The sequence below is a fragment of the Musa acuminata genome, chromosome BXJ3-3 (assembly GCF_036884655.1).
Source record: "Musa acuminata AAA Group cultivar baxijiao chromosome BXJ3-3, Cavendish_Baxijiao_AAA, whole genome shotgun sequence".
NCBI lineage: Eukaryota > Viridiplantae > Streptophyta > Magnoliopsida > Zingiberales > Musaceae > Musa > Musa acuminata.
The window spans coordinates 2,923,564-2,936,003 of NC_088351.1; the positions used below are offsets into that span (position 1 = coordinate 2,923,564).

The 12,440-nt window shown below is 39.1% G+C and overlaps 1 protein-coding gene across 3 annotated transcripts; it reads right to left on the reverse strand.

Annotated features, from left to right (window-relative positions):
* Positions 1 to 3,888: 3,888 nt before the first annotated feature.
* On the reverse strand, positions 3,889 to 12,179 carry LOC135632626 (AUGMIN subunit 8-like). Of its 3 annotated transcripts, none has more exons than XM_065141256.1 (7): positions 11,991 to 12,179; positions 9,368 to 10,900; positions 8,778 to 8,897; positions 7,293 to 7,409; positions 7,081 to 7,170; positions 5,922 to 6,029; positions 3,889 to 4,305 (listed from the first exon to the last, which is right to left on the reverse strand). In XM_065141256.1, the coding sequence occupies exons 2-7, from the start codon at positions 10,817 to 10,819 to the stop codon at positions 4,240 to 4,242; spliced, it is 1,953 nt and encodes a 650-aa protein (XP_064997328.1). In that variant the 5' UTR covers positions 10,820 to 10,900; positions 11,991 to 12,179; the 3' UTR covers positions 3,889 to 4,239. The 3 variants fall into 3 exon arrangements, with proteins under 3 accessions (XP_064997328.1, XP_064997327.1, XP_064997326.1); XM_065141255.1 differs by lacking the exon at positions 11,991 to 12,179 and adding an exon at positions 11,068 to 11,366; XM_065141254.1 differs by lacking the exon at positions 11,991 to 12,179 and adding an exon at positions 11,032 to 11,366.
* Positions 12,180 to 12,440: the final 261 nt, after the last annotated feature.

The following is a 12,440-nucleotide window of genomic DNA, read 5'->3' on the forward strand; positions in this document are numbered from 1 at the left end:
AGAATAGCAGGAGGGTCTTCTGAGTTCTTCTGAGGACTCATGAATGCATGCTTTGGATAGGTTGGTGCCTATGTGATGAAATATTTTCTGATAACTAGAAATTAAAGATTAGATCTCAGAACTTTACTATCAATGGTCAAAGTCTTTTCCAGCTAAGTCAGCTGCTAACATCTTCGAATCAAATGTTGATATTCTTCTAGCTAATGTTTTAGATATAAATTTACTGATATAAGATTTGAAACTTCAAATAAGTGGGTGTGATACAACATAGACTTTGTTCAACAAAATCTAATTGTATTCTATTCTACTATAGGTGGTGTTTGAGGAAATGGGCCTATGTGGCTGCCAACCCAACCTCCTTATCACAATCTCCTTATGCAGCTTCACAATCTCCTCATCATCACAAATCTTTAGCTTCTTTAGAAAGGTCACACAATGCATGGGATCTTCATTTGTGCAGATTGGCACAATGCTGAGAAGCAAGTTGAGAAGGACCTAATCAAATCACATGATGGATACTTTGGACCCAACTTAAATTTGGTGGTGGAATGGGGACAAGACTTGAGTGCTCACGGTTGGATTACCATGACTCTATTTGGTTTACTTGGGGGAGAATCGTTGGTACATTAATTGGGGTTATATGAGTTACTTTGAGTAGGTAGCAATCAGGGTTTGAACACATTACAGGTTTATAGAGAATTCGAATGGAGCTCTATGAGTCAATGTAGTTTAGTTGGACCCTATCGACCCAAGTGCTTACCTACCTAATGTCACTCACTGTCTGTTTGTGGACTAGCAACTTATGATGAATTATTAACATTGTTGTTTATGATGCATAATCCTAAATAAGTATGGAGAGTTTAGACTTATGATTCGCACTTAGCACAAGACTTAGCTATGTAAGGTATTGTTTGATGATATGGCATGATTTATTGGAGGTATCAACCTATATATGATTCATGATATATATCCTAATACACGACCCACATCGTGTAGTCTACGCTATTGGACTCATTAGTTATGCATAATCCATACTCCATATATATCCTACTTGAGAGGTACTTGTAATATTTATGGCATATGCGATATGGGTTCTCTTTATCTACGTTAACTCATGACTCTCTTATTGAGAGAGTACACAATCGAGTGTCTATTCGACTATATTATTATGGCATATGCGATAATAATAATTTGTATATGAATAATTATGAGACTTCTTATATAGTTCTCAATATTTGACTCAAATGTAACTAAGTGCATGTTTATGATTGATTGTACATATTGCATTCATTCTTATGATCTGTGCATGATCCTTGATTACTCCAATGATTTTATACTTTTATTAGTTGTTATATGACTAATATATCATATGGACAGTTAATTCATTCTGATATTTGATTAACATGTTATTAGTAACTTTTTCTTTGATCTTTATTCAGTGTTGGGTATTTGTGCTCATCCAAAACTACTTTTGCAAACTACAGTATAGATTGTTTCAAGATAGTATGGTAGTAGTCTCAAGTTACTGGAAGAGAATCCAAGATGAGGTGATAAATGTGATGATTGTTTATGAGATTATATTAGAAAAATATTTATATATATAGTTTGATATAATAAATTTTTGAAGAGAACTTCATGAATTTCTCGAAATATTAGTTAATTCCTTCGGGAGGGTGACAGATGAATATGACATCTTGAAGAGGTGCACAACTCGAACAGGATGGGGAAGAAGAGGAAGATTAATATTGGATACTTGCAAGAGTCCTGTGAAACATGTAGTGTGATACATTTAGTGACTACAGTGAGGTTTTTTATTCTTTTCGTTCCATTTAAGCATGATAGAATGAGTCCTAAACTGTATCAGTCTTATTTTTGTTTCTAAAGGGAAAATAACTTGTATGTATTAAAAAACTGAGCAGCTCAGCTTAGTCCTACAAACTGTTGGTGAGCCCTCAGCTTTACAAAAACTAGCATCTTTTATGTGCTATAATTTGGATCTAATCTGATTTTATTTTAGTCTACGAACTCCTTCGAGTATTATTTTTGAACTATTCGAAAACTATGTAAGGGCACTCTTGACAATATTTCTTCGAAGCTTAAGTCAGTTAATAAGTCAGACAAGTGAGTGTACAATATCTTGAGACGTGCTTATGCATCCCTTTTTGTAGTGGGTGTACGAGACTATTATGTTTGCCTATTACGTAGTTCGTGCAATAATGGAGGCATGGAGTTATGTCACAATTGTCATTAGCCCAGGTTGACCTTGGAATTATATAACTCTTCTTCACATGGCGTTCATCAAGCACAACCAATTGGCTTTACTTTGCAGGGAGTTTGTGTGATGTTGAGGTGGTGACGAGTGGTTGGTCAGATGGCTTCGTCATATCAATCAAGTGACTCTCATTGGTTTGTCACGTGGAGCTGATGTATCCTCTACGTGGAACTAACTCATAAACTAAATGACTTTATCGCGTCAGTCACACGGAGATGAGATGTCGAGATGGTGCTGATGTGTTAAGCCCGTATAGCTGACATATCAACTATGTCATTTTCACCATAATACATTCGTCTCCCCTCTCCACCCCTACGTTGATACTTTCTCGTTACACTTGTAACTCGGGCAATAAACTTTGGCTTCGACCAATTAACAACTAAAAGTTCACGATGTTGTCATTTTCAACCTTCTCCTCCAACACCTTGGACTTGAATGGGTTATTGTTTCATCACTACCTTCGATGTTGACGGTAAGAGTTTCATTCTCAAAAGGAGTTGAATAAGTCACTTTGATAAAGACTACCCCTTCATAGGTGAATCCACCCTACGATGTGGCTCTACCACCTATGGTGAAATCCTTTGACTCAAATTATGTAGTGTCAATCTTCGACCTAAAAATGTTATGGGAGGTCTAGCACATATCGATCAAATTTGATTTGGTGCTTGCTTGACCGGGTGACTAGATCATATGTTTTGGCTTCGCTTTCCCTTTCACCTATTTTTTGTTGAGGCTTTTAATTCGTAAAAGTTCTCACTCACCTAGACAATTTCGAATTTATGATGCTTTCTTGCAAAGTTTCTTGGGGAGTGCAAAAGGCTCCATATTTTGTCAACACTGACCCTCCTATTAGCCAGCTGAAGACTATGCTTTAGGGGGTCAACATACTTCTTCTCCGATCAACCTAGATGTTGAGTTAAGGGGGCTTTGACCTTCGGCAAGGGTTGGAAGAGGAGATTTTTTTTGTTTCTTCGAGCAATAGGTGGTTGGTTAACTTAGAATACAGGAGTTAAAAAAAAATAACTTCAACGACTTGGTCTAGTCCTATCCGAGTCTATCGTCATCTTTTACATTACCAAGCAATGACTCATTAATATAAGCTCGGGTAAGATATTGGAGTTTTATAATTTAAAAAAAAAAAAAAATGGAACTGATCTCTCCCGCTGCCGCGTTGGCTCCGTCGACCGCACCATCGTGGATCGCCACCATGGCTAACCTGAGATCAAACACAGCTATCTAAGAGAGAGAGAGATGGTTCCGAAGGGGAGGGATCCAATCGGATCCAATCGGCGGCTCTATAATGCACAAACAAATTGGTGATCTCACCATTCATTAATGCGGCGAATGCTACGTCATGGAATACAATTCACAGAGGGAGGTGGGCTGGTTCACACGCAAAAACCATGTTCGTTTGCGTTGGCCTCCTGCGAGTCCCGCTTCGAACAACCAACCGGAGGGCGCCACAAACATGTGGTTTGCCATCGATCACGGAGCAACCACGTATCATCAACAACAGGCTGCATCGCTCCGCTCGGAACTCAGACAAAGAAAATTTAGGCTCAATCTTAGGTGGATGCATCCCTGAGGGCTGAGATTAGTGAAAAAAACAATCTTCATGGATCACAAATTATATCAGTGATTAGTGAAAAAGTATCCAAATAAACACATTTGTTGCATGGGTTCAAACTTAGCTCTCATTTCTTGCAGCTTCTCTTTTTTCTTCCCCACAGGGGTAACAAAAATTACATGTGGGGAGAACACAGCTCAGCTCAGCCTTTGTAAGACAGAAAAAAAAGAAGGGGGAAGAGAAGAGAGAATGAATGAGCACGCAGAAAGAGAAAGAGAAAAATAAAAACAATCACTCAGGCCCATAAGTTGTGGTTATATCTAGCATCTAAGTTGTTAGCCAGAATGAGCATTGCACACCATGGTCTTCAGGAGTATCTCAAAATTGCATGGTTGGCTGGCTACTCCAGCTTAAGAGCATCTTGCCTTTGTTGTATGAGATGCGTTCGGAGGCTGGACTCGTGCACCTGTTTCATGGAAATTTATCAGCTACATGCAAAGGACAAAAAAAAAAAAAAGCACATAATATGATACGAGAAACCAACATAAGCAACTCCAATTTACGAAATTTAAAGAAGAAAAAAAATGTTTGTTCCCATTGGTCTGATTCCTGGCAGTCTAAAGGGTAAAACAGTAATCAACCCGTTGTTTTCTTACTTTGAACTCGGACAAACAATAATAGACCAACTTGACGACACTTTTTTTCTATTTATAAAACAAGATAGATTAAAAGGATAACGAAATCTAGAAATTTTCACATTCACAATTAGTAGAGAAACAAAGTATCTTTATATATATATATATATATATATATATATATATATATATGTGGTAAAGGCGGGCATACACACAAGGCATGTTACAGGAGGATCAAACCCTCCTGACATCAATCATATAGCTCCATGTGCTGTAAAGTTACTTTTCCTATATTTGCTACTGCAGAAAAATGTCAAGAATGATTAGAATTTAAGCTTCAACCTTGCACCGTAACTTCATTCTAAGAGGATCCATGTGCTGGTTGTAAACCCTGTATACGTCTATGAAATGCAAGTAGAACTATAAAGTAAAAAAAAAGTTGTTTGCACAACTGTAAGAGGTAATTTATCCAACCAATGTAAAGTATATATTTGATTCAACAGTGGCCAATATAAATTTCAGATTTTCTTAGTTTAAACTGATATATAAATTTTTTATTAGACCATTTTCTAGTAGGTGAACAGCTTTTAAGCCCCATAAACCAGCTCTTGGAAGCCCTCCCAAGTAATACAATTGGTAAAGCCCCTTCAAACGTCTACCTGAGCATATAAAATCCACTTTAAATATTTAAAGACCATAGTTACAGCAAAGAAATGATTATGGGTCTGCTGCTTGAACAAATTCCCCTTGACTTAAAATGTTCATAATGTAATATAGGAGCTGATATCATAAAATTTTAATTGCTTCAAGAAGCTAACTCTTACAAAATTGGAAAAAAAAGAAAAGAAAACAAGTATCGATTGCTCAGTCCAATAGAGGTTCCCATAGAACTACCCACTTATATTCCTTTAAGAATTGGGAAATTTGGAATCAGTCTCAGCCATTCATAGATCTAACAGATCTATCTCCACTGTATTTATAAAACAATTTCCTATTTAACAATTAGACAATTGATACTCCACTGTATTTATAATTGTTGAATCTTCAGTGATTATATTTATCTCTAAGTTAAACTAGAGATAAATGAGTTCTTGATCATAGGACTTGTAAATTGTTATATTTTTATATTCAGACCTTCAAACAGCCAACTCAGAAAATAGAATAAGTTATTACTGGTTCACCAATCTTTAACTTCTTGGACATTAATCTTCATGAGATGCTTAAAGCATTACTTTCTTATAGAGTATTTATTAGTAAAGAACTTGAATATTCTCGAGTTCTAGTTGCGCCTCTACATTAATTCACAGGTATACAGGCATGGACGATGAGTAGATGATGATGACAATGTCTATAGCCCATATTTCATAATAATATAGGTATTCATGTTTCTTCAAACTTGAGAAATAGTAATTTGTACATGCACTATTAGTATGGCTTAGTCTCCTACCTGCATTGCTGCTGTTGTAGCTAGCAACTCTCTACACTCATCAAGCAGGGCTCTTTCTCTTGCTACAACAAATGAAAGCTCAGAAATCAGAGACATCATGCCATCAACCTGTGGATCACGTTACCAGGTATCAGCTCATTTTCAAAGCCAAAAGAACCTTCAATAATTCTTCAACTACTTGTTGTATAGACATGGTTAACAAAAAAGAAGTTAAATCAGAGACACTTTTAGATATATAGCAGATATATTTTCTCTTGTCACATACCATATGGAGTAGAAAATGTTAAATATCAATCAAAGCAAGTAAAAAAAGTTAGAAATTTCTGGTACGGCAGCAAATAATCAAGTTTTCCTTATTTAATACTAATACTAGTAGCCATCCAATATCCTATTAGACCAGTATGTACTGTTGGGTATTATATGATATGTCAAGTGACCGATGCATACTGAAAATGTATAGTAGTATATCAATAGTGATCAGTATACTGGTAATACTGGTTATGGACCATGACATTTCAAACTATGCTTTATGGGCATCGAACAAGCTTTTATCATTCTAGAAAACAACATTATCATCCTTAGCAGATAAATATAAAGCAATTAAGCCTCCAGAATACTTCATTGATCACAGAGTAAAAGTAAGGTAGGAAAACCTTGAAGCAGAATATAATGTCATATTAAGGAATGCTTGCTTTATTCCAAAACTAGAGTTCAACATTTTCTACAAATAGCAAATGCATTTAAATTGGTGCTAGTTAATTACTAAACATATAATTTGGTGATTATTGCACTTAAAGATTTGAATAGACAATATTAGATACCAAAATGCCAATGGAAATATAAACTCATGTTTCAGGCGAGTTTCACAATGGTTTAACTGAAAGAGAATTCCAATTAAAGAAGGTACAAGAAATTAAAGAGTTAACAAGATCAACAGTTGTGGTATAAAAGCCTTCAGTCACATTAAAGAATGTGGTCCTCAATAAAAAATCAAGGAAAGGTAATACAACCATCTCCAAAACATATGGGACAGAATACATTTCCGGATAATAACAAGAAAGTCAGTCATGTGTTGCTCCTAAAGCATTTCCAAGCATTTTCATGCTAGATAAAGATGAGTGAAACAAAAACACATGTAGTATTCAGCAACTAATCTAACCTTTGAGAGCAAATGACAAATTGAAGAACCCATTGCTTGCATTACATCAACTGCCGAACTAACAGCATTCTTCATAGAAAGCACATCTGCCTGAAGACACAAAGAGGTGAGCAATTCCTAAAAAGATTTTTTCAACTCTTTCACATTCACACATGTAAACTACCCACGCTGCATGATTAAAAGTAATGCCATCAACTTTCATATTTGCATACCCTTGCCCCTCCTGTAACAGGAAGCCGAAGTGTGCTTGCCTTAAGAACTTCAGCTGCTCCCGATAAAGAGCTACAGTGTTCCCTTTCCAGAGCAACCCAATGGTTAAGATATGCAATCTACAAAATTGTAGCATAAAAACCACTGGTTGAGCTTTGCAATGAAAATTTTAACAGATTTCTTGCGACAAAAATTAACCACAAAAAGATAAGAGCCACATAGAAGTTACTGGATATTACACATAGTGAATTGGTTCTGACAAGCTTTAAAGAAATATAGCAAACTTCTTAGAGTTTGGTCGTCTAGTGATTCTCTTAAGGTATAAAATAAAAGCACAAAAGTTCAATATAGACAAAAAAAAATTGGATACTTATTTGTGTTGTTTGTGTAATACCAATGTCGTCCCACATCAGGGGTTGTATGAATTGTATAAGGCAAAGAAAGTATCATAAATGCCTCCTAGAATTCTTTGGACTAATCTTTTGTAATGTATATTTGTTGGAATGGCATCAAACACTCACATCACAATCCATAAAATTCATCTAGTTGATCCTTAAATTGGGAACAAATTGAAACCTGGCATAGGTATGTGCAGTGGGAGGTCCATTAATCTATAGTGCTTAGTATCTTCAAGAAATGATAGGCCTACAACTACATGTAAGGAAATTAAACCAACAAAAGAATTAAACTGTTAATCCAGAATGAATGAATTCATTTAGTAGAGCTGCACATGTCTGCCATGTGGACCACAAATGGGTGACCGAATGCAGGTGTAAGTTGGCTTCACCTACAGTTGTATGCAGGCTTATCATTCCTCAATATCTTATGCTGCTTCACGAAAAAATAAAGCATATTCTCAATATCTTATACTGCTTCAGAAAGAATAAAGCAAATCTTTCAAAATTGAGATAATATTTCAGTAGTATAATCATAAATATCTGAGAGATCAATCCAGAAGAGTGCAACATAAATTTACATGTAGAAGACAATCTTTGCCTCGTCATGATTACAAAAAGAATCTGTATGCTTGAAACAGACATGATATCATAATTGTGGGCATGTAACAAATTATATAATAGTCGTGGGCATGTAACAAATTAGTGCACTTTGCAGATTCTAAAAGAATCTGTGTGGGTGCATAAGAATATTGAAGCACATAATTTGCAGCACAGAGTTCCATTCTTCCATTCAGGCCACAGGATAGCAGCCTAAAAGCACAAATGGATGACTTTCTTGCACCATTCTCCACCAATCCATTTATACTTTACATTTTATATAACCTAAGTAGTAAAATCACACATGGTTAGTTTTTTAGACAGTGAGAATTGCCATGTTCTTTAAAATTTTGAAGACAAATAAGAAAAGTAGTTGATCTACTTGATCACAGAATAAGAAAATACAACAAAAATTTAAAAGTAAAAAGTAAAATACAACTGTAGCAAGCTTCAGCGGGTGTAGCAGAAGGGATATGTCAAAACATAGCTTACTTGTTCATTCAAAATTGTGCTCATCTTTGACTCTTGTCTCAGGTGCTGCATTGCAATCCTTTTTATAATGACAGAATCACGCAACTTCGAGATGGTATGCCACATGTTGTAAAGGATTTTCTGTGTTGCAAAATAAAAAAATCAAGTTACCACTGCGATTGCTACTGAGTTTAGTAAACAAAATTTCAGAATAAAAATGAGATAATCATGTTATTTATGCAATTGCTATTGAATTTAATAGAAAAGAATCCAGAAGGGTGCTTTAGTGCTGCAACAATCAAGCAGAGAATGATGAACTTCATGGACAACACATCAAAGTCTAATCTTGAGGAAATTCTAACTTGACCTCTCAACAAACCACTTTTGTTTTATGACTTAACACTAGACCAAACAAAAAAGTGCATAGATTTTATTCGAAGAACATGAAGCATGTTGGAGAAAGCAACACCTACAGCAGGATACAGCTCTAACAAAAATTTACTGCCACAAAACAACATGAATTCTAAAATGATGAATTGACTAACAGTCTAAACCACTATTCAGTAGAATATCTGAAGATGCATTTAAACTGCAATAGATCAAAATTTTACCTCTGCCCTCATTTTCTGAATAGATAGTTGTTCTTCTGCTTGGGCATTAACAAAGTGCCATTGTGAAGCTGCATTATATATCAGTCTCAGCTGATGACCATCTTCTACATGGTTTGGTATCTTCTTTCCTTTTCGTGCATCAGCAATATAATTAAGTGCAGAGGATGTAGCACCTGCTCGAATCATTGTACTGCCAGATGATGAGATAGGAGTTGATGGTCTTGTCCGTGATGGACTTAGCATGCCCCTAGAATTAGATGATGGTGTCGACAAAACCCTGTTTGGTGATGAGGGACGTTGTGGAACTTGGGATATGCCCCTAGAGTTAGATGATGGTGTCAACAAAGCCCTGTTTGGTGATGCAGGACGTTGTGAAAATGGGGAAATGCCCCTTGAGTTGGATGACGTTGTCGACAATGCCCTGTTTGGTGATGCAGGACGTTGAGAAACTGGGGATGGTAATGACTGAGTCCTACTTGGGCGTGTTACAGATGATGATCTGCCTGATGCTTGAGAAGTTGAATTTACGCCAGATTTCACATCTAGCTCTACTCTTTTACTTCCATCAATAGCCAACTGCCTCGCCACCTCACTAACCGGTTGCTGGAGACCTCTGGCTGAACCATCAGATGTGGGCATTCTCTTTGGTGAAGCCCCTCTTGATGAAACTGGCGAGGAGGCAGATCTAGTGGCCTTGTCATTAGTGAGATCTACACTCCTCGACAAGCCATTTGCAGACACCCTTCCCCCTAAAATACCAGGCCACCGGTGTTGATTTATGATCCTTGCATTCAAGTTTTCCAGCGACCTAGAATTCTCTGATTGCTCAATTGTGTTCCTCCCCCTGAGGGGAGTCTTTTTCCTCTCGGTCTCCTTGTTGGCCGAAGTCTTTGTTAATTGATCCGTGGAACCAGCAAGAACCACCTTTTCCTTTTTACTGGCAGAAACCGAGGTAGATTCTGACTGGAAACTGGAAGACAGGCTCCGCATTGACGGCCACAAGCCATCAGGAGCCCTGCTGCTGAGCAATCTCCGCGTACCATTACGTGCTTCAGTCACCGTATCCCGCACCGGTGTCGTTGGCCTGGAAGATGGAGAGGAGGGTGTCGAAGGCCTAGAAGATGTGGAAAAAGGCTCCGAAACCTTTGCCGGAGTAGATGGTCTTCTCCTCGCGGCCGATTGCGCTCGCTTAGGGAGGGACGTTTCCTGCGCTTGAGACGTACGACCGGTGACAGGAGACGCGGATCGCCTCGGTTTACTAGGGGCGGAAGCCGGAGTCGACGAGATCCCTGACTTGTACCTAGATGTGGCATCTCTGGTCCGGGGCTTCCCTGAGGCAGGGAAGGCATTGTTCTTCTCAGACGGAACTAACGGCCGCCTCCGATGATCTTCCGCCTGTGCTGTCTTCTGCTGAGGAGCAGGCCCCGGCGGCTCGATTATACATACATCCATCGTCCAATCCCCCCAAATCAAGCTACATTGACAAGTTGTTCGAAATTGAAACCACTTCTCGCTGCCAAGAGCTCCAAGAATCTGCCACAAATCGGTAAAATCAAGAGCGGAAAAGCAGATACCCAGAACAGAAGAGCAGATAGAAAAAGGAAGCTTCTTTTAAAAACAATGATGAGTAAAGATGACCAAAAGCAAGGAGAATCGGGAAATACAGCGTCGATTCACCCCCCGAGTTCATCTAAAGATACCAAATTGAGGCAGATCGGAGCGAGATGCTTCAGCAATGGCCATCGGAATGTGTCACCATTGGGCGAGGACGAAGGCGGGGGGCGGATTGGAGGACATCAGAAGACCACTGGCGCAGGACGTGGGTGGGTGGTGATAACCGAAGTAGGGTCATGTTTATTGGAATTGTTATTAGGATTTGGTGGCCTGGTGGTTCCTCTTCTGTCCTCCTCACGGGAGTGCCATGGTCGGGTGGGTTTCCCTTCCCAAAGGCCCCTTCGTTCCAAGGAGATAAAGAAAAGTGGGGAGTCAAGGAGATGGAATTAAACGGGTGGGTGGGCCGAGTGGCGACGAGTCGCTTTGTTCTTTAACCGGAAGAGGGTAAAACCGCCGCAGTAAAAGCGACGGCCACAAGATTAAACAGCAGACATTTTTACAAACGGGTCGAGGGCGACGGCGACTCGAGGGAATGGAAGGCACATTTGATCCAGCTCCGGGGAGGATACGGAAAGATTCCAGGTTTCTGGTGGCCACCATAGAGATCCACGCGCTGAGACGTCAAAGCAAATAGAAAACGCGCTACAAACAAGACAACGCAGTAATTTTATTCGCAACCACGGCGACTTGAGCTCAAACATTTGTAAGCTTCGGTTACGACAAATCACCGAAATCGATGAAGAGGTCGTCGAGAAAGGACGCAGTAAATGGCGAAAAACAAAACTGATTTTTGACAAAGGAACGAACAAATACAGAAGATTAATTTGCGAAAATTAGGGTTGAGAAGAAGAGGAAACATATAATTTATGAACGACACACAAGAAATCTTTGGATTCCAAACTTTTCATTTCGGCATACAATTAGAGCAGCGGTACCAGCGATCAAAAATGCGGGTTTTTTCTTTTTTTTGGCAGGTTAGGAACAGAAAGAACGGGGGGAAGCGTCTGACCTCGGGAATCGCAAGCGGATTCGCTCCTCCCAGCGAGTGATCGATCGTGACACGGATCTCGCGGAAGAGAACAGCGACAAGCAGAACAGGGTGTGATTCCCACGACGAAGCCCTAATCTCGCCGCCGCCGCCACGACTGCTTCGCGACCGGGGGAACTCGTCGAACGAACGGGATGATTTGTTCTGCTCCCCGAGCGTGGCGAAACGTACTTGACGATCAAATGACTTATATCACGCGGCCAATTTCGCCCCGCCCGGTGATTAGTGCGAAGCTAGGAGACCGTGGGGGACCCATCAGGTAGGCAACCGAGGGGCCGAGAAACGGGTGAGGAAAGTGTCGCTCCGATATTACAACGGGTTTTCCGGTTGAGAAAGGTAGTTGATGAAAGCGCGGCGGTTTGCCTTTCTAATAACATTATAATAACCACAACAACGGCTTTTTACCTCTCT

Coding starts and splice junctions, on each gene's coding strand:
- LOC135632626 (XM_065141256.1), bottom strand. CDS start 10,819: ATGGATGTATGTATAATCGAGCCGCCGGGGCCTGCTCCTCAGCAGAAG. Junction 7,171..7,292: donor CTGTTACAGGAGGGGCAAGG/GTATGCAAATAT, acceptor TTGTGTCTTCAG/GCAGATGTGCTTTCTATGAA. Junction 6,030..7,080: donor TTTGTCATTTGCTCTCAAAG/GTTAGATTAGTT, acceptor CGTGATCCACAG/GTTGATGGCATGATGTCTCT.